The sequence below is a fragment of the Panthera pardus genome, unplaced genomic scaffold (genome assembly GCF_024362965.1).
Source record: "Panthera pardus isolate Hobbes unplaced genomic scaffold, ASM2436296v1 HiC_scaffold_27, whole genome shotgun sequence".
Taxonomy (NCBI): Eukaryota; Metazoa; Chordata; class Mammalia; order Carnivora; family Felidae; genus Panthera; species Panthera pardus.
The window spans coordinates 78,846,098-78,867,263 of NW_026526843.1; the positions used below are offsets into that span (position 1 = coordinate 78,846,098).

At 38.9% G+C, this 21,166-nt stretch overlaps 1 protein-coding gene and 1 long non-coding RNA gene across 2 annotated transcripts in view; one reads left to right on the plus strand and one right to left on the minus strand.

The window, feature by feature from the left end:
• The window catches only part of WNK3 (WNK lysine deficient protein kinase 3), a 185,158-nt gene extending 171,689 nt beyond the window's left edge, over window positions 1-13,469 (plus strand). The window contains 1 exon segment of the mRNA XM_019436661.2: window positions 7,889-13,469. Coding sequence (XP_019292206.2) covers window positions 7,889-8,218 — 330 coding nt within the window. The 3' untranslated portion in view covers window positions 8,219-13,469.
• Window positions 13,470-16,768: 3,299 nt separating this feature from the next.
• Window positions 16,769-21,132, minus strand: LOC109259212 (uncharacterized). Its single transcript, XR_002076601.2, has 2 exons — window positions 20,922-21,132; window positions 16,769-16,987 (listed from the first exon to the last, which is right to left on the minus strand). It is a non-coding gene; the product is annotated as an uncharacterized LOC109259212 (long non-coding RNA).
• Between the last annotated feature and the right edge of the window lie 34 nt (window positions 21,133-21,166).

Genomic DNA, 21,166 nt, shown 5'->3' on the forward strand with positions numbered 1-21,166 from the left:
CACATGGAACATTCTCCAAGATAGATCATATACTGGATCACAAAACAGCCCTTCATAAGTTTACAAGAATTGAAATTATACCATGCATACTTTCAGACCACAATGCTATGAAGCTTGAAATCAACCACAAGAAACAGTCTGGAAAACCTCCAAAAGCATGGAGGTTAAAGAACACCCTACTAACGAATGAGTGGGTCAACCAGGCAATTAGAGAAGAAATTAAGAAATACATGGAAACAAACGAAAATGAAAAGACAACAATCCAAACGCTTTGGGACGCAGCGAAGGCAGTCCTGAGAGGAAAATACATTGCAATCCAGGCCTATCTCAAGAAACAAGAAAAATCCCAAATACAAAATCTAACAGCACACCTAAAGGAAATAGAAGCAGAATAGCAAAGGCAGCCTAAACCCAGCAGAAGAAGAGAAATAATAAAGATCAGAGCAGAAATAAACAATATAGAATCTAAAAAAACGGTAGAGCAGATCAACGAAACCAAGAGTTGGTTTTTTGAAAAAATAAACAAAATTGACAAACCTCTAGCCAGGCTTCTCAAAAAGAAAAGGGAGATGACCCAAATCGATAAAATCATGAATGAAAATGAGATTATTACAACCAATCCCTCAGAGATACAAACAATTATCAGGGAATACTATGAAAAATTATATGCCAACAAATTGGACAACCTGGAAGAAATGGACAAATTCCTAAACGCCCACACTCTTCCAAAACTCACTCAGGAGGAAACAGAAAGCTTGAACAGACCCATAACCAGCGAAGAAATTGAATCGGTTATCAAAAATCTCCCAACAAATAAGAGTCCCGGACCAGATGGCTTCCCAGGGGAGTTCTACCAGACGTTTAAAGCAGAGATAATACCTATTCTTCTCAAGCTATTCCAAGAAATAGAAAGGGAAGGAAAACTTCCAGACTCATTCTATGAAGCCAGTATTACTTTGATTCCTAAACCAGACAGAGACCCAGTAAAAAAAGAGAACTACAGGCCAATATCCCTGATGAATATGGATGCAAAAATTCTCAGTAAGATACTAGCAAGTCGAATTCAACAGCATATAAAAAGAACTATTCACCATGATCAAGTGGGATTCATTCCTGGGATGCAGGGCTGGTTCAACATTTGCAAATCGATCAACGTGATACATCACATTAACAAAAAAAAAGAGAAGAACCATATGATCCTGTCAATCGATGCAGAAAAGGCCTTTGACAAAATCCAGCACCCTTTCTTAATAAAAACCCTTGAGAAAGTCGGGATAGAAGGAACATACTTAAAGATCATCAAAGCCATTTATGAAAAGCCCACAGCTAACATCATCCTCAACGGGGAAAAACTGAGAGCTTTTTCCCTGAGATCAGGAACACGACAGGGATGCCCACTGTCACCGCTGTTGTTTAACATAGTGCTGGAAGTTCTAGCATCAGCAATCAGACAACAAAAGGAAATCAAAGGCATCAAAATTGGCAAAGATGAAGTGAAGCTTTCGCTTTTTGCAGATGACATGATATTATACATGGAAAATCCAATAGACTCCACCAAAAGTCTGCTAGAACTGATACATGAATTCAGCAAAGTTGCAGGATACAAAATCAATGTACAGAAATCAGTTGCATTCTTATACACTAACAGTGAAGCAACAGAAAGACAAATAAAGAAACTGATCCCATTCACAATTGCACCAAGAAGCATAAAATACCTAGGAATAAATCTAACCAAAGATGTAAAAGATCTGTATGCTGAAAACTATAGAAAGCTTATGCAGGTAATTGAAGAAGATATAAAGAAATGGAAAGACATTCCCTGCTCATGGATTGGAAGAATAAATATTGTCAAAATGTCAATACTACCCAAAGCTATCTACACATTCAATGCAATCCCAATCAAAATTGCACCAGCATTCTTCTCGAAACTAGAACAAGCAATCCTAAAATTCATATGGAACCACCAAAGGCCCCGAATAGCCAAAGTAATTTTGAAGAAGAAGACCAAAGCAGGAGGCATCACAATACCAGACTTCAGCCTCTTCTACAAAGCTGTCATCATCAAGACAGCATGGTATTGGCACAAAAACAGACACATAGACCAATGGAATAGAATAGAAACCCCAGAACTAGACCCACAAACGTATGGCCAACTCATCTTTGACAAAGCAGGAAAGAACATCCAATGGAAAAAAGACAGTCTCTTTAACAAATGGTGCTGGGAGAACTGGACAGCAACATGCAGAAGGTTGAAACTAGACCACTTTCTCACACCATTCACAAAAATAAACTCAAAATGGATAAAGGACCTGAATGTGAGACAGGAAACCATCAAAACCTTAGAGGAGAAAGCAGGAAAAGACCTCTCTGACCTCAGCCGTAGCAATCTCTTACTCGGCACATCCCCAAAGGCAAGGGAATTAAAAGCAAAAGTGAATTACTGGGACCTTATGAAGATAAAAAGCTTCTGCACAGCAAAGGAAACAACCAACAAAACTAAAAGGCAACCAACGGAATGGGAAAAGATATTTGCAAATGACACATCGGACAAAGGGCTAGTATCCAAAATCTATAAAGAGCTCACCAAACTCCACACCCGAAAAACAAATAACCCAGTGAAGAAATGGGCAGAAAACATGAATAGACACTTCTCTAAAGAAGACATCCGGATGGCCAACAGGCACATGAAAAGATGTTCAACGTCGCTCCTTATCAGGGAAATACAAATCAAAACCACACTCAGATATCACCTCACACCAGTCAGAGTGGCCAAAATGAACAAATCAGGAGACTATAGATGCTGGAGAGGATGTGGAGAAACGGGAACCCTCTTGCACTGTTGGTGGGAATGCAAATTGGTGCAGCCGCTCTGGAAAGCAGTGTGGAGGTTCCTCAGAAAATTAAAAATAGACCTACCCTATGACCCAGCAATAGCACTGCTAGGAATTTATCCAAGGGATACAGGAGTACTGATGCATAGGGGCACTTGTACCCCAATGTTTATAGCAGCACTCTCAACAATAGCCAAATTATGGAAAGAGCCTAAATGTCCATCAACTGATGAATGGATAAAGAAATTGTGGTTTATATACACAATGGAATACTACGTGGCAATGAGAAAAAATGAAATATGGCCTTTTGTAGCAACGTGGATGGAACTGGAGAGTGTGATGCTAAGTGAAATAAGCCATACAGAGAAAGACAGATACCATATGGTTTCACTCTTATGTGGATCCTGAGAAACGTAACAGAAACTCATGGGGGAGGGGAAGAAAAAAAAAAAAAGAGGGTAGAGTGGGAGAGAGCCAAAGCATAAGAGACTGTTAAAAACTGAGAACAAACTGAGGGTTGATGGGGAGTGGGAGGGAGGGCAGGGTGGGTGATGGGTATTGAGGAGGGCACCTTTTGGGATGAGCACTGGGTGTTGTATGGAAACCAATTTGACAGTAAATTTCAAATATTAAAAAATAAATTAAAAAAAAAAAAAAAAAAACCTTAGAGAAGAAAGCAGGAAAAGACCTCTCTGACCTCAGCCGTAGCAATCTCTTACTCGGCACATCCCCAAACGCAAGGGAATTAAAAGCAAAAATGAATTACTGGGACCTTATGAAGATAAAAAGCTTCTGCACAGCAAAGGAAACAACCAACAAAACTAAAAGGCAACCAACGGAATGGGAAAAGATATTTGCAAATGACGTATCAGACAAAGGGCTAGTATCCAAAATCTATAAAGAGCTCACCAAACTCCACACCCGAAAAACAAATAACCCAGTGAAGAAATGGGCAGAAAACATGAATAGACACTTCTCTAAAGAAGACATCCGGATGGCCAACAGGCACATGATAAGGTGTTCAACATCGCTCCTTATCAGGGAAATACAAATCAAAACCACACTCAGATATCACCTCACGCCAGTCAGAGTGGCCAAAATGAACAAATCAGGAGACTATAGATGCTGGAGAGGATGTGGAGAAACGGGAACCCTCTTGCACTGTTGGTGGGAATGCAAATTGGTGCAGCCGCTTTGGAAAGCAGTGTGGAGGTTCCTCAGAAAATTAAAAATAGACCTACCCTATGACCCAGCAATAGCACTGCTAGGAATTTATCCAAGGGATACAGGAGTACTGATGCATAGGGGCACCTGTACCCCAATGTTTATAGCGGCACTCTCAACAATAGCCAAATTATGGAAAGAGCCTAAATGTCCATCAACTGATGAATGGATAAAGAAATTGTGGTTTATATACACAATGGAATACTACGTGGCAATGAGAAAAAATGAAATATGGCCTTTTGTAGCAACGTGGATGGAACTGGAGAGTGTGATGCTAAGTGAAATAAGCCATACAGAGAAAGACAGATACCATATGGTTTCACTCTTATGTGGATCCTGAGAAACTTAAGAGAAACCCATGGGGGAGGGGAAGGAAAAAAAAAAAGAGGTTAGAGTGGGAGAGAGCCAAAGCATAAGAGACTGTTAAAAACTGAGAACAAACTGAGGGTTGATGGGTGGTGGGAGGGAGGGGAGGGTGGGTGATGGGTATTGAGGAGGGCACCTTTTGGGATGAGCACTGGGTGTTGTATGGAAACCAATTTGACAATAAATTTCATATATTAAAAAAAAAAAGCTCTTTAAGCTAGAATATTATAAAAGGCATCTTAAGTTTATGGATGAGATTCCTAGTTAATTGCATATGGCCTTAGTCAGATGTACATGCAGTTGAGATATAGAAGGATGTCCACAATGCATTCTGGAGTGGGAAGAAGGCAGGCTTATAGAACAGTATATACAGTATTTGTTTAAAATTATGTGCATTAGATATTTATATATATACACAGAACTAGGAGAAGCCGTTAACAATATACTGGATGGTGGAATTTGAGCCTTATTTTACATTTTACTTCTCTGTTTGAACTTTTAAAGTATCACTTTTTCAAAATGAGTAAATCTATCAAAATGTGAATCACGGCTTAGAATTTGAACCCTCATAATTGCAAGATGTATATGTGTGTATGTGTGTGTGTGTGTGTGTGTGTGTGTGTTGTGTTTGTGTACCTGTATGTATGTGTTTGTAGTCATTGCATATAATTTGGTAAAGAAAGTCTGAAAATACATTTAGTGTTAATGTTGAATAAAAATTTCAAAAGCCTACATTTCCCAAACTAGTAAGCAGTATTTCTGCGTGGGGACTCTGTGTACTTATCTTACTCCTGGCACCAATTTATATACGGATAGTATCACCATTGTAAAAATTGGAAGCCTTTAGAGGCAAACTTCAAGGCATAAATGCATTTGTGCTGCCAGTGAGAGAGCCTCTGAGTACTGTGTGAATGGAGGCTTTTGTTGACTAGTAGGAGGGTGGTTTATTGCAGTATAATGGAGGATTTTTGGAGGGAGAGTGAGTAGAAAATGGCAGTATGAACAAGAGTGGTAGAGGTCTCTAAGCAGACAGAATTGGGTTCCAGTGTCAGCTCAGTCACTTACTAGTTATATGACTGTAGGCAAGTCATCTGTGCCTCAGTTTTCATGTCTTCAAAACAGAGATAATACCTACCTGCCTTAAAACATCACTGTGAAAATTAAATGAGGTAATACCTCTAAGATGCCTAAATAACTATTTTTGTATTTTAAGTTCAGTTGATTACATGTTTGTGTGGAAAGCACATCTCATTATCTAATGTTCTTGCTTGTTACTGGTCTGTGGCCTTATTAGAAAATTTTGTCACAATTATGTCAGGCCCTTTACTTTGTGCCAAGCCCTCTACTAGGCACTGGGTTTGATGAGCAAAAACAAGTATGTGCCCTATCTCATGGAACTTACACTCTAGTGGGACAGTTAGACATGAACAGACTTATATAATATAGGATATCATATAATAAGAGAGTTGGTCTAGTTAAGGGAAGTCAAGGAAAGCTTCCCTGAGAAGGTGATGATTGAACAGAGATCTGAAGGATGAGTAGGTGTTAACTAGGTGAAAAAAGGGAGGTAATCTGATTCCAAGTGGAAAGAACAGCATATGCTAAAGCTCTGTATTGGTAAAGGGATCATGAGGCCACTGAAAGTAGGCCAATTTTGCTGAAGTGAAGAGAGCAGACAGGAATTGGTGCACAGTGAATCTAAGGAGGTTGGGAGGGTCTTAAAAGTGGTGATGATAAAGACCTTTGTCTTTAAGAAAGATGGATAGCCATTGAAGCCCTAGGGTTCACATCAGATTTGCTTTTTGAAAAGATCACTCTGACTTGAAGCAAGAAGAAAAGATTATTGGAGGTAAGGGTAGAAATTGATAGACCAATTAAGAGTTAGTCACAGTAGTACAGTTAAAGAGAAATTGAGATGAAGAAAAATGAACAGATTCCAGGAAATGTTTAAGAGATAAAATGGATGAGATTTAGTGATGGAATGGATGTATGGCAGAGGGAAGGTATCAAGACTAGGTTTCTGGCTGGCATTACTGGCTATCATTCCAGCCTACCAATCACCAAGATGCAGAACATGAGTAGGCATTGTGTTTTGGTAAAGGAAAGACCATAGGTCATTTGAATCTCAGATGCCTTTGAAATATGCAAGAGAAGGTTAGGTCCTCTCCACTGGTCTTTTTAAAAATAAAAATCACACTACTGTTTGTAAAATAATGTTCATTATAGAATTTAATCAATGCAGAAAAGTATGAATTCTAAAATACCACCTTCAAATCCCAATACCTAGAAATAATTGTCACTAACTTTAAATAAACACCATTTCAGATTTCTTTCTATGTCTGTATATGGATACATGGAAATGACTTTATAAAAATGAAGTCATACTATATGCGCTCTTTTGTGTTTTAAATATTTATATATTTATATATATTTATATATATTTATATATATTTATATAATTTAAATCCAAGTTAACATATATTATAATAATGATATCAGGAGTAGAATTTATGTGCTCTTTTGACTCAGAAGTATTACATTTAATTTTACTTTAACAGAACAAAAACACTGATATGAAGAAGGGATTACTGAACTTTAAATAAATGTCTTTTTACCTCAGGAGATATGGTCATTCATTCTTGAGTCAGGCAAAGCCTTTATTCCAACTTTAGTTTGAAAGTTTATTTAAAAGGGTTTAGGCTTGACTTTTCGATTTAGAAGAACTTAGCATTAGCGACTGATACCAAACTCTCCTTTAAGTGAGAATTATTTACTTCCATTAGACTTATTATTACCATGTGTATAAGACTTCAGTAATCTCTATACACATACATAATCGTAGTAGGACATGATAAGGGTATGCAGGAATATATTTTCAGAATACTGCCAAAAACTTCCCAAAATGCAACAGAAATGTTAGACTTTAACGCAATGAGTAGGAGTGGGTAGGGAGGTGACATTTATTGAGCATCTACTCTGTGTGCCAGGTTCTTTCTCCTGGGCCACACATAATCATGCTCCTCTGTCTCCAAAGAATTCTGTAGTAAGGTGGGCTATGGTCTGTGGTGCTACATGAGAGAATTCATGGGGCTGGCAGAAAGAAGTAAAATTACAAAGAGTAGTGCTAGCATAAAGAAAGGAGACGACACTAAATAGTGAACAGAGTGCTACCTCTATTCACTGGAGTTAATCCTCACCTCACTATTAAGTTACTTAGTGATATTTGGTGTTACCAATTTTTAGCTTCGGTTTCCATATCTGAAAATGCCTACCTTGCAGGTCAGTAATGAAGAGGAAATGAAATAAGGTATGCAACTATGCTTGGCACACAGAAAGGTGCTCCAAAAATGGTAGCCGCTCATAGTAATAATGGGAGTAGTAAACCAAAAAGAATAGGAAAGAATACAGATGGGTAAAAGCATCTACCAAATAAACTGATCTTTTGTTTTTATTTTTGTTTTCGTTAGAATACTCCATCTACTATGGGCTACACATCAACATGGATTTCTTCTCTGTCCCAAATCCGTGGAGCTGTCCCAACCTCCTTGCCACAAGGACTCTCACTCCCTTCATTTCCTGGGACATTATCATCATATGGAATGCCCCATGTCTGTCAGTATAATGCTGTGGGGGGGCCAGGATACCCAGTACAATGGGTAGGAATTTCAGGAACACCACAACAATCTGTAGTAATTCCGACTCAATCTGGGGGACCATTCCAGCCGGGAATGAATTTACAGGCATTTCCAGCTTCATCAGTGCAGAATCCATCTGCCATCCCGCCTGGTCCCAAATGAATCAGAGTAGATGATGAAGAAAAGGGAGAATTTTTTCAGAATTATTTTCAGGATACCTAAGATACTAAACATTCTTCTTCTTGGGTTCTGCCATATTTTCCCTCGTTTGAGTTTACCTTCCACTGTATTTTTTGTTTGTTTGTTTCATTGTGGTATTTTATATAGCTCATCATTCTATAGAACTGTGCAGTTTGTACATAGAGCACTGCACACAGAAATGTTTTTTCACTTCAAATCCTATCCTCTTTGATACTTGATTTTTTAAAAATACCGTTCAGAATGCTTTAATAAGCTCAGCTTGAGCATTAACATTTCCAGGACACTTTCCATGAATTGCTGAGAAGCCCCCATTTTTTACTGCTGCTATCTGCAGCTGGATGATACTTTAAAATGTATAAAAACTATTTAAATTGAAACTCCCCAAACGTGGACGAAGTGAGACCCTCCAACAGCCGGAGTCTTATGGGATTCTTCACATGTTTATCTTAGGTTTACCTTTCACAGAAGGCAGGGTAACTTGCTGCAGGAAATGTTTTGGTATATAAAATTAGAATAACTTTGTCAACCAGTATAGACCATGAGCCCTTTTTAATGTGATTTTCTTCCCGTCGTCACAGCAGTAGGAGTAAAGCCTTGTTTTAAGTGAGGCGGAGAGAAAGGAAAAAACAGAACTGTAACAGTTCCTTGATTCTGCAGATACTATAGCTACTTTAGGATTTCAATAGTAATTCAAAGTAGCTATCTCCTTGTTTCTCATGTGCACACTACATTGTTTTTGAGCATCTGAGAGGCATTGATTTGGCTTGCATTCTTTTGCAAGGGATATATTGCAGCTGATACGAATCTCATTTGGGGGGAATCTTTGTATTCCTAACAAAGAGAATTCAAGTTACACCTCTATTAATCCATTCTTCTGAAGTAAAATGTACTTGACACAGCAGGTTGTACGTTTTGAGACTTACACATGAAACACTGGCTTTACAGGGTTCTAAGATGTGGGGTATACACTGTACTGCAGTGAGATAGTAGACCCTCGAAGGACACTATTTAAGTTGCCCTTAGATTTTTTTTTGGATTACCATTTTTTTTTAGTTGTTATAATTTCTTATTAGTATATATAGCATCCTAGATGATTTTAGATCTTAGATGATATGGCAGCCTCTTTAGAATCTGAGAGAGATCACTGTCAAGTTGCACTTTACTGGGTTTTATCCAGTTTTAGGAGGAGGTGAGGCAATGTCAAAATAGACACTTTTGGATTTCAGGAAGGTTAACTATAATAATCTTAAAAGGCTGGTCACAGAGTTACCTAATGCTCAGTCTGTGAAACCCAAACAGAATTTTTAAATGGTATTTATCAACTACTACATATACACATTTAAAATACTTACTTTCCACTCTGAAAATTTCAAGGTCATTTCTAGTACACATTTACCTGATAATGAGTTCTGTCTACTGGTAAACATTCCAAATTATCACCCAACATTTCTGTTAAAAGATTTTCCTCCAAGTTCCTCTAAAATTTTTACCCCATGAGCTTGGCAGGTAAGGAAAACTTAATAGGTGTAGTTTCCTGTTTTGTTTGCTTGTTTGTTTGTTTTTTGCATAGTCTACTTTGTGATATTCAGTACCCTTTTCAAAAAATGTGTCTGATATTGCTTACCTGAGGATCACACTAACCATCATGAAGGTTCTGTCACTATCATTTGGGGTGTCTAAAGCAGCATTTTCAGAATTGCTGTTGATAAGAGCCACAGTTTCTTTTCATAAATGAAAACATACTCTGGTTTGGGTGAGTCTTTCTAAATCTTATGTACAGATTCTTCAGATTTCTTCTACAGTATTGGTTTGCAAGTTGCAGTGATTTTAGGACATTAGTGTAATGCAAATGCTTGCATTGCAGTGTTTTCCATGTGTACAAAAACAATGCACCTAAAATCCATAATTCTTTAAAACTGCTCGTGTTTCATTATAAGAGTTGGCTTGTGTAATCACATTGAGACTTACAACCTATAAAGTGAAAATCCTGCAGGTCTTAAGATCTCTTCTTCAACAGTTGTAATCCTTTTAAACAGTGTACCCCAGGATGAAAAAACCTCCATGGATGACATGCACAATTACATTTATTAATGGCTGCTCTGCATCAGATGTCCCACATTTTGCCACCACCTCTGTTTTATGTATAATTCATCATTCATTTGCCTGCAGACTTTTGCAGTGCCTTGTAATATTTAGAATCTTTTCAGATTTTTTGCTGGAAAGAAAAGTAGTCTTCTAAAGTTTGAAGATGGTGAATAGTGTACTGCTGTCTCCATGCTGACTGCAGTAGTTGGGTTAACATATGTTATGTATACATTATGTATACGTAACATGTATCAGTTTAAAAATACAGAAAAAAGTGAGTTTGTGCGGAAATGAAGAAAACAGTGTTATTCACACCACTGTGGGTTTTTTTCCCCATTACTTAAATGTTTGATTCAGATGATAGTCACTTTGGCTGTAAATATTGGCTAGTTTTTTACCTAGGGGTTTTTGCATTATTTCATAATTTTGCTAACTCATATAATAGTGCTGTTTTCATCCTTGCTGAGGTAATTTTCCTCCCCAGAAATAATTAACTCTTGAGGTAAAGCTCAGAAATTCCCTTCTTACTTAACAAAATGCCTGCTATATAACAAGGGCCTTCTACCCATTTCCAAAAAACCACACAAACCTATCCTTTTCATTTTCCTTTTTGTAGAAGAGAAAAAGGTCGTACTGAACAATCCTGCTTGTAAAGTTTATTTGGGGGATAGTCTGTATGTCCAACCACCATGTTTACTTCTCCAAGTACAAGTCTGATGAATAGTACTGTATCTCCATATGTGGCAATGTGAGCATTTCATCATGAAATACATGCTGCTATGTTTGTGAAGTTGGGTGTTAACATCATAAGAGTATGAAACCAGTATTGGTGTAAATCTAATGAAAATAACCCTATGTATATTTGTAGCAGTCTTGAATCTCTATTTAAGGTAATTTGCTGTAATGTAACAAATATCCATTTTGTTTTTCATCCTTTTCTTGCCAATTTTATATCAAGCATGAATTCTAATGGTTTGACAGCAAAATTATCTGTGAAAGCTTAAAAGGCACTTTTCTGCTGTGATTTTTGGATTGAGTGTGGTGTGTTATGTGCAGTATGATGGGATGTATCATTTTAGAACTCCAGATTTAATTACAGTCCAATTACTTTTGTTTATCTACCTCGTTTTCAGTGCTGTTTGGGGGTGTACAAGTAAACACTGCCTGTGAAACTTGCTTTTTTGCCTTGATTCTCAGTATTCTTTCAGGTTCCAAATCTGGCCTGCCTCCTTGTCCCAGTGCTAACCATGAGTTTGAGATGAGTGGGACCATCACTCTGCCACCAATCTGTGTTTAAGTGACAAGAGCCATGTGCCTCTGCAGAATAAGCTTTGGGGATTTGGGGATGGAGAGCAGAGAAGTACACCCAGCTGGTGGCAATGTAGGACTTAGTTGTAGGAGTCCATTGTAAAATAAATAGTAAGAAAGTACTAAATTAGACAGTCCAGTGCCTGTAACTTAGCATCTTTTATTAAAGATGCATTTCTTGTCTTGTGTGCCTAAAGGGCTATGGGTTGAAATTGCTTTAACTACCGCAGTGAAATAGTTGATAAATCCTACAGCAGTGGCCTGTCATTCAGCATATTAGCATATTGCTAGGTATTTGCAGTGGCATTTTGTTAAAATGGCTGTATGCTTTTAGTTGAATTGTAGTTGGTGGTAACTGTTTATCTGATCTCTAAAGTTTATTGGAGGCATTGACTTTCTTTGTGGTCTTTTCTGAATGATGCATTTTTTGTTTTTCCAGAAACTCAGCTAATGTTTGTAAGCCACATGTTCCTTGTTTCACATGTTTACGGTGTGTAACACTACAGCATATTTAATCTTAGCAAATGCTGTATTTCAGGCTGTATACATTCCTGAAGTATATTTGGCATCAGTTTGGGATTCAGTTATTTAATCTTCTGTTTGGTTCAGAAAAACTTGAGATTTGAGGTGGTGTGCAGGCCATTTTTTTAAAGAATAGGTTGTTCATTTTTTCATTCTGTTGTTTATTGTAGACTTTTTTTTATCCCCCCCCCCCTCCACACTTTGAAGATGAACCAGAAAAGGGGGTGGGTTGTAGAAAAGGCCATTGATTTGATAAATGTAATTTCTGGGATTCAGATTTTTTTTTAATCCAATCCAATTGGCAAAATTGTAACACTCAAACTTGGTAAAATCCTTTGAAATTACTATGACATTTTTATGGAGCCAAATGCTTTCAGATCACCATGGAAATAGTCTTTGTATGTGAAGGATGAACACAAACATTGGTCAGGGTCCCTGATAGCCAAGATAGGCAGGGGCCTGGGGTAGTGGCTAGGTTACACTCAAGTTATTTTCAACTGAGATAGTTGGAGGAGTGTACAAACTAACAGCTTCCATTATGAAAGGTTTTCTTTTAGTTAAAAACCACCTCAAAAAGGCTAAAAGTCAAGCAAGAAGGGAAGAGAGAAACTGGGCTTTTGAGAAAAAAATGTGCCAGTGTAAAATAAACCCCTAAATGCGTGCTTGTCATCCTTCCAGGTTTTTTTTTAAGTTACATTTCTTTTCACTATAAATTAAGATTTCAGATTGAGGTTTGTGGTCCAGAACGTACCCTCAGCAGAAAATAGTGACTGATCAGAAAGTGCAGTTGTTCAAGGTCTGTCATGCTCAATCACTTAAAGCTGTAATTTGTTTGATATGAATATTAAGCATGTAGACCTAGTGCAGCATGGGAGCCACTCAGGAAGTTTATGCAATTAATAAACTTTCATGCATAATTTACTATGAAGTATGCAGGATTTCAGCCACTTCTCTACACTTAACATTTAGTTGTATATGTGAACTCTCCTTTCTTAACTGGGGAATGTAGCATTATATAGTATGTTGTTAAACTTAATTTTAATTTTAATCCTTCTTGACATTAACTTTTTGTTTTGTTTTGCTTTTTGGGGGGGTTGTTTTTGGTAAACCAAGTGATCTGCCTTTAAGCAGTTGTCTGATTTTGGTTCGTTGAAACTGTGATTTTTATTTCATTTGTACCCAGCCATTGTAAGTATTTTGTTTTGTTTCTTGGAAATTTTGTTTTGAAACAGAAAATAAAGGCTGTGTTATAAAATGAATATGTTATCTTATTAAAATGCTTTCATAGTCATTGCAATCACCTGGCTTAAACTGGTTCTTCATTTATCCAGTGTAATTTAGCAGATTTAAAAAATTTAGTCCTATAGATTATGCTGACTGAACAAATTAACCAAGCCATGTATTACCTCTTGATTTATAGCCCCAGGAAATTTTGAGCTGTACCTCTTCTCCACCCTTCTCAATGAGCCATAATTGTAACAGTCACTATGACTTTCTTAGTACTTGTTGTGTTATCTAGGCCTTTACCTGTGGTATTTTTAGTTCACAAAAAAATCCTATAAACTAAGTCTATTACTATCTCCACTTTACAGAGAAAATTTATGGATTAGAGAGATTAAAGAATTTTCCATGGTAACATAGCTAGGAAATGGTGAAACCTGTACCCAAACCCAGGTCTGTCTGACTCCCAAGCTCATGGGAAAAACTCCAAGCCATACAACTCTCAGATATACTGTATGATAAATAATGCAAATACATTTGCAGTAAGTTTTCATCTATTATCAGGATTAGTATGTACTCTTTTCTTATATATCTTTCATGAGGTTATATCCAGTGCTTGTTTCTTTTTAATTTTTTTAACATTTATTTATTATTGAGAGACAGACACAGAGTGTGAGCAGGGGAGGGGCAGAGACAGAGGGGGAGACACAGAATCTGAAGCAGGCTCCAGGCTCTGAGCCGTCAGCACAAGCCCGATACGGGGCTCAAACCACGAACTGAGATCATGACCTGAGCCGAAGTCAGTAGCGCAACCAACCAAGCCACCCAGGCGCCCCTTCAGTGCTTGTTTCATAAAGGATTCAAAATGTGCCCTTTGCACAAACTTGAGTTTTCCTTTCATATTGAAAACGTTTCAACAATACACCTTTAGCAAAAAGTACGTTTTGAAATTTCCCTCCCACATCTCTCATTTATCACACTACAGTGACTTGGGAAACTGCCCAATGAGATCAGATCACTTGTTCACTTGATAACTTAGAAGAAACATGCATATGTTTATGCAAACAGCCCTGGAGGAAGAGTTAGAGGCTTATCAAAATTATACAAAATTCGATGAGGATTTTTAAAGTGTTTTAAAAAAATCTCTTACCTTTACTTACTGACCCGGTAACTCTGAGGCATTCTATGTTAGGTGATTGCTAAAGGAAGGACCTAAAGTACATAGTGGAACAAGCATGGGTTTTGATTTGCAGACCTCTCAAACTTCGACTTTCTCATTTATAAAATGAGGTGGTTGTGAATATTAAATAGGATATATAAAAGCAGCCACCCCTGTCCCTAAATTTTTTAATTGTATTCACTGTTGACATACCTCTGGTGACTTCCACAGTAAAATTGTACTGGGGAAACCAGGCTGGTTTGGAAATGGGCCCTGATTCTTATTACAGTTAATACAGATACTTTTTAGAGCCCAGCAGACCTGGGTTTTTATTCTAGCTTTGTGAACTTGGGAAAACTGCTTAACTTTTCTGCTTCAATTTTCTTATCTGTAAAAAGGATAGCTGTCTCAGTTGGGGTTGTTTCCAGACTAAATGAAACAGCATATAAAGAGCTTAGCATTATATCCGGTACACAGTAGGCTTCTTCAAATGATAGTAACAACTACTCAAGGGACGTTACATATCGCTATTTTAAGAGAAGAGGAAACAGGTGACAAAATTGGACCCAACTTGTGAGTCAATGTGAGGTCTGTTGGTGGAGGAGATTAGGTATTGGCCCAAAAGGTGTTGGATGATGTGACAGAGTGAGGTTTAGAGGTGAAAGTGTTTCAGTTGGGGCATAAGACAATATAAAACCCATTTAAAATGTACACCACTAGATACATGAAATGGTAGAGAGCCACCTGGGTGGTTCAGCTGGTTAAGTGTCCGATTCTTGATTTCAGCTCAGGTCATGATCTTTGTGGGTTTGGGCCCATCAGGCTCTGTGCTATTAGCACAGAGCCTGCTTGGGATTCTTTCTCTCCCTCCCTAGCTGCCCTTGCCCCAGAGTACTGTCTCTGTCTCTCTCAAAATAGATAAATAAACCTAAAAAAAGTTTTAAAAAAAGAATGAGAGGGTAGAATTTTCTGTGACTAAAGAGTTTAGAAAGAGCTCAACTAGTAGTAGTTGGGGAAAAGAAGGTGGGGTCTTACAAAGGAAGTTCAAGACAGAAATGAAGATGTACAGCATAAGTAATGGTCCAAATAGGAGCAGGACCTTGTGATAAAGAAATGGAAAGGACTAGCTCACATGCACGTTACAAATAAGGAAACAGCCTCAAGAATTTAAGCAGTATTTGTAAGGGTTCTACATTCCAGCTCAGAGGTTCTCAACCCTGACTGCATATTAAAATCACCTGGGAAGCTATTTAGAGCTATGTAAAGCACAACAATGTGAATATACTTAACACTACTGAACTGCACACTTGAAAATGGTTAAGATGGTAAATTCTGTTGTATATATTTTACCACAAGTGAAAATAAAAAATGTGTCTGTGTCCCATCCCTATAACCAGTATCATTACATACACACAGTAATGTAATTAAGGTTGAGGACCACTGTCATCGTTTCCTTTATTAATCAAATGACTTCCCTACTTGCTATTAGCCAGTTATTGGTTCAAGAAAAACAAGAAATATGGCAGCCTCATTAGACCTTCTAATGAACTACTTTCTATAACCATATGAACCTATAGCCTCTCAAACAGGCCCCAAGGATTTGGGCAATAGAGAAAGCTAAGTGGGCCCCTTGCTACTTAAGTGGAACATGTCAGAAGATTGAGTCCACTGTGAACTCTCCGTGCAACCTCTTTATGTTTCTCTCTACCCTTCATGACACGAGTGAACATTTATTAGGAACTTACTGTGCCAGTTATTGTGCTAAGCACTTTACATCATTTAATCTTCACATTTAATCTTCACAATCCTCACAAGCTTCTGAGGTAAGTATCGTTACCATCTCACTTCTAAGCTCCCTGTCAAAAACTGCTTTTTCCCCAGTGCCCAGCTTTATTCCAGGCATGTAGTAGGTGCCAAATCTGTTGAATAAATTAATGAGTCCCTATTTCACAGATACAGTAAGGGATCAAGAGGCTAAGTAACTTGTTAAAGTCAGATAGCTAATAAGGAGTTGAACTGGTATTGGAACCCAGATCTTGGTTCCAAAGCACGCACTTCAACTACTAATCTGTGACATCTATTGTGCCCTCTCAGGGCTTCAACTTTCAGGGCTTTGGCCTATGTTATCTCTACCCTCTTTGACCAATCCAGCATAAAGTTTCAACTGTATTATAAGACTCTTGTGTACAAGTAATAGAAATCTGATGTGAACAAGCTTAAGCAAAAAGAGGAATTTATTATAAAGATGGTGGTGTCTCACAAAACCCAGGGATAATGCAGATGGGCCTTAGGAACAAATACATCAGATGCTTGAATGCAGCCAGGATTTTTCATCTCTCCTCCAGCTCAATCCCAAATTCTCTATGAAGGTACATGAAGGATGACTCCTGCTGCAGCCCTGAGGATAAGGCAGAGAAGGTGGTAGAAAAGGGGTGCTGGGAAGACAAAACAACAGATGTTTACTTATACTTCTCTTCTTCATGGTCCATCAACACATATGACATTTTCCCCATATCTACAATTCCCAAATGCCCATACCTAACATAATCCACGGACAACTGCAAGTCACATGCAACTTCTGCATCCGGAAGCAATAGCATGGCATAGACCTGCCCCTTCCTTGTCTACTTCAGCGACAAGCTAAATGTAACTCCTTTTGATCCTGCAACCTTTAATAAACTTAACTACTAACAACAGACCGAACATGAGAAATAGAGAAACAGATTAACCACAATCAAAATTCCCCTTTAGGAAAGGAGAAGGGCACACCATTATCAGCCACCAGGACCAAGTATGCACCACTTCCACCTGGATAGGAATAAAGGAATAAATTACAGGCATAGAAAAATTTATGGGAGTCAATTTACCTTCTCACTTAACCAGTCTGTACTTGGGCCTAGGGCATACTCTAGAAGAGCAGCGATTCTCAAACTTGAGAGTGCATTAGAGTCACCTGGAGGTGAGACCGGCAAAAACTTTCCTGACATGAACACTCCCTTCAAACACCTGCACCAAGAGACTTGACCAAACTTTAGTATGGCTTCTAGTAGCCTAAGGCTAGTCTCTGAGATGACCCATTTCCCATCTGGAAAGCTTAGGGCTATCAAAAGAATTTATAGTTTGTTCTAGCCAACACTTAAAGATAGGCCCCTGACCTCCCTTTTAGAGCCTTGTGAGTTCTTCCCCTGTCCCCTTGAGATGTATATGTATCTCCTACAACTCAGATATTTCTTAAGGACCTGAGAGCCACTCCTTTGAAATGTAATCATCAGGAAGGCTAGGGCCTTTACCTCCCCCCCAGTCTGTAGGAGGATAGCATCCTAAGTTCAACAACTGTCAGCTAGCAGACCGAGCTGGCCTACTCCCTTTTACACTATCACCCACTTTTTGTAATTTTTCACTTCCCTCACTCTACTTGAGTCCTTGCGCCCTCCTTATCTTTCTTCCCTCATCCTCTCTTTAAAACACCTAGTCACCTCTGTGCAAGTGGGAACAGAGCTCAGTTTTTTTCCCCTACTGGCAGTAGTTACTGAATAAAATGTTTTCACTGCTTTAACTAATGTCAAGTTTTGTTTATTTTTGACATTACTTAAAATGAGTATTGCTGGCCCCACTCACAGTTTCTGATTCTGGAGGTCTGAGGTGAGGCCTGAGAATTTCTAACAGTTTGTAGGTGATGCTGATGCGCCAGTCCAGGGACCAAACTTTGAAAATCGCTGTTCTGACTCTGGTCCCTATTCACTAGATACGATTTTCTCGTGATAAAACTTCCTCAGAACCTAATTTGACTGCCTGTGGATTTCATTTGAGGGGACTCTGAATGCTAATCAGTCCAAGAATCTTGTCAAATTATGCTCTTTGAATCTTCAGATCTACTAAAGGGAATAATCTGGCTCATCCTGTTGCAGTTTCTATTTCTTAGCACTCTACCTAACGACTTGGCTCATTCTCCCTAGCATTCCACTCAAGATCTTCAGTTCAGAGCTTAGGTAGGAAATAATAGGCTGTGTTCAAGGCTGTAAAGCCTCTCTTTTCTGATCTGCTCTGGGAATGTTATGCCTACCCTCTCTTTGATTCCAGCTAAATCCATTTACAGAAGGAGACCTCATCACATTTGGGGGATTTGGAGAACAAGGAATCTATGGAGGCTTACACAGATAACCTCATTCCAATTACCTAAGTGCCAATTTCCTAACCACTTGAACCACTGAAATATTTGACATGAGACAGAGTTCTACCACTGTTAATTCAGCAAAGCCCATGAATACCTGACACTCAGCAATTGCAGATCTCTTGATACAGACAGAAGGGCTGCTCTGTTTTGAGCCCCGAGAGCAGTAAGCAACTGCTTTGCTGCCAGATAACACAGAATGCCAACTTCCATTAACTGATGTGGGATATCTCCAATCTCTGCCAATTTCGTATTTTAGGGTCTGTAAATTGCCATACTCTATTTCTCATATCAGGTCTTGAACTTTGTTTCTGGTCATAAGTAGTTTCTAACTACTTTGTAAAAGTAGTAATAATAAGTATATGAGGTTGCCTCACAGAAACCAAGGACTAGAAATGTTTCAGGAATGATAACCTGGAACTTAAACACAATGAAGGCTATGTCTCATCTCTGTGCTGAGAATCTGCATTTTTCTTCTCTTTCTGTAGATCAGTATCTTATACCTCTGTCCCTGTGGTGGGAAAATTGCTGACAGCTTCCAAGTTTTATGCTTAGAGAAAAACTGATCTCTGTGGTTCAATTCCAGCTTTCTAGGGAATGAGAGTCTGATGGACCCAGGTTGGATTATTTGTCCACCTGTGACCCACTGAGCTACGGTAATAAGAACATGACAGTTTTTGCTGTAACTCTGTCAATGGGAGGAGAGTCATTTCCCAGAAACAGAAGGCTAAGCAGACAATCCAACAGGTGTTCACTGTACTAGAAAACCTCTATTCTTTCCATCTTTCATCCATTCAAGCTACTGTTCTCTACTTTCACTGGTCATTTTCAAGAGTTCCCTATATGCACTGCTTCACCATTTATTTATTCTTTGCAAATCTGTCTTGTTCTATCTCCACTATTCTTTTATGATAAATTCCTTTATGGAGCGTGAAGCTTTTACAGCTTTTGCATCCTAACAGACTGTTCTCCAACTTCATTCATCTTGACTACTCTAGGGTTCTGCACTTTTGCATTCTAACTCTGCCTGCCCTCCATGATCTCCCATCTCTCATGTTCCAAGCCAGATCTGGTTACTAATTACAAAACATGTTTTCTGCCCTCCTCCTGCTAAAAGAATGGGCCCTAAAGGCCAGCCAGAAGACTGGTGCTACATCAAAAATCAACTGAAAATCTATTTTTTTCAAAAGATTATGATTCTGTCCGTCCGGAATTGTAGCCCTTGCAGTTATTTTGCAAAAGCTTCCTGACAGATTGATTCACAATGAGGTTTAGAAACAAAGGTCCTAACTATACAACACTGTAGCTCAGTGAGTACTGGAAAGATACAACTTGAAGTTTAATTTGTATTGGTACTTATTTCCCACACCAAAGAGATTTTGAAGAAAAGGGATACTCAATTTCATTTTGTTTCTGCACTGCGTCCGGCAAATAATGTCAATTTCACCACTCATAAATTGGGGCCAACAATGCTTTGAAGAATTATGGTAGTTAAAAGTTAAGTGGATTACTACAGAAATGTCGGTTATGGCTTTTAAATTTCATGTGTGCCATCTAGGGGCGCCTGGGTGGCTCAGTCGGTTAAGCGTCCGACTTCAGCTCAGGTCACGATCTCGCAATCTCACGGTCCGTGAGTTCGAGCCCCGCCTCGGGCTCTGGGCTGATGGCTCAGAGCCTGGAGCCTGCTTCCGATTCTGTGTCTCCCTCTCTCTCTGCTCCTCCCCGGTTCATGCTCTGTCTCTCTCTCTGTCTCAAAAATAAATAAACGTTAAAAAAAATTAAAAAAAATTTCATGTGTCCCATCTCATTCATTAAAAGCTACGCATATTATTCCCCCACCACGCCCCAGCAAAAAAAAAAAAAAAAAATTCTCCCTCCTGGAGAATTTTAACATAAACATACATTAGCCGAATTCAATTAATCCATTCAACTTCCTTTCCCATGATGCATCACTTCTCCCCAAACTCCTTTTCCTGGAAAAGGCGGTAAATAGCCTGAAGCAACTAGGCGGACGCCAGGAGTTGTAGTGCAAATCCTAAACACAAATCACACCCCACCACTTCGGATCCTGTGAGCTCAAGGGCAGAAAGGGGTGGTAAATCTTGTTCCCAGACTGCATCCTGAGGCCGTAGAGAAGACTACAACTCCCAGGATGCCCCTCCGCCCCGCCCCCCCTCCCCCATCTAGAAAGCGAGTACCATAGAGAAGACGAGGCAACATGGCTCCCGGCGGTGGAAGGGAGAGACTTCACCCCTTTTGAAGCGGTGAAGCGCGGCCGGAGAGGGGGGAAAAAAAAAAAGTGACTAGAGTCCATCATCGCTTTTATCCTCTCAGCCTTCCCTAAATCCGGCCGGCCTCACTCCTCCTCCTCACCCAAATCCAATCTATTGGTCTCCTCCCCACCCCGCCCTCATCCCCTCGCCCGCTCACCCCTCCCCTCGGG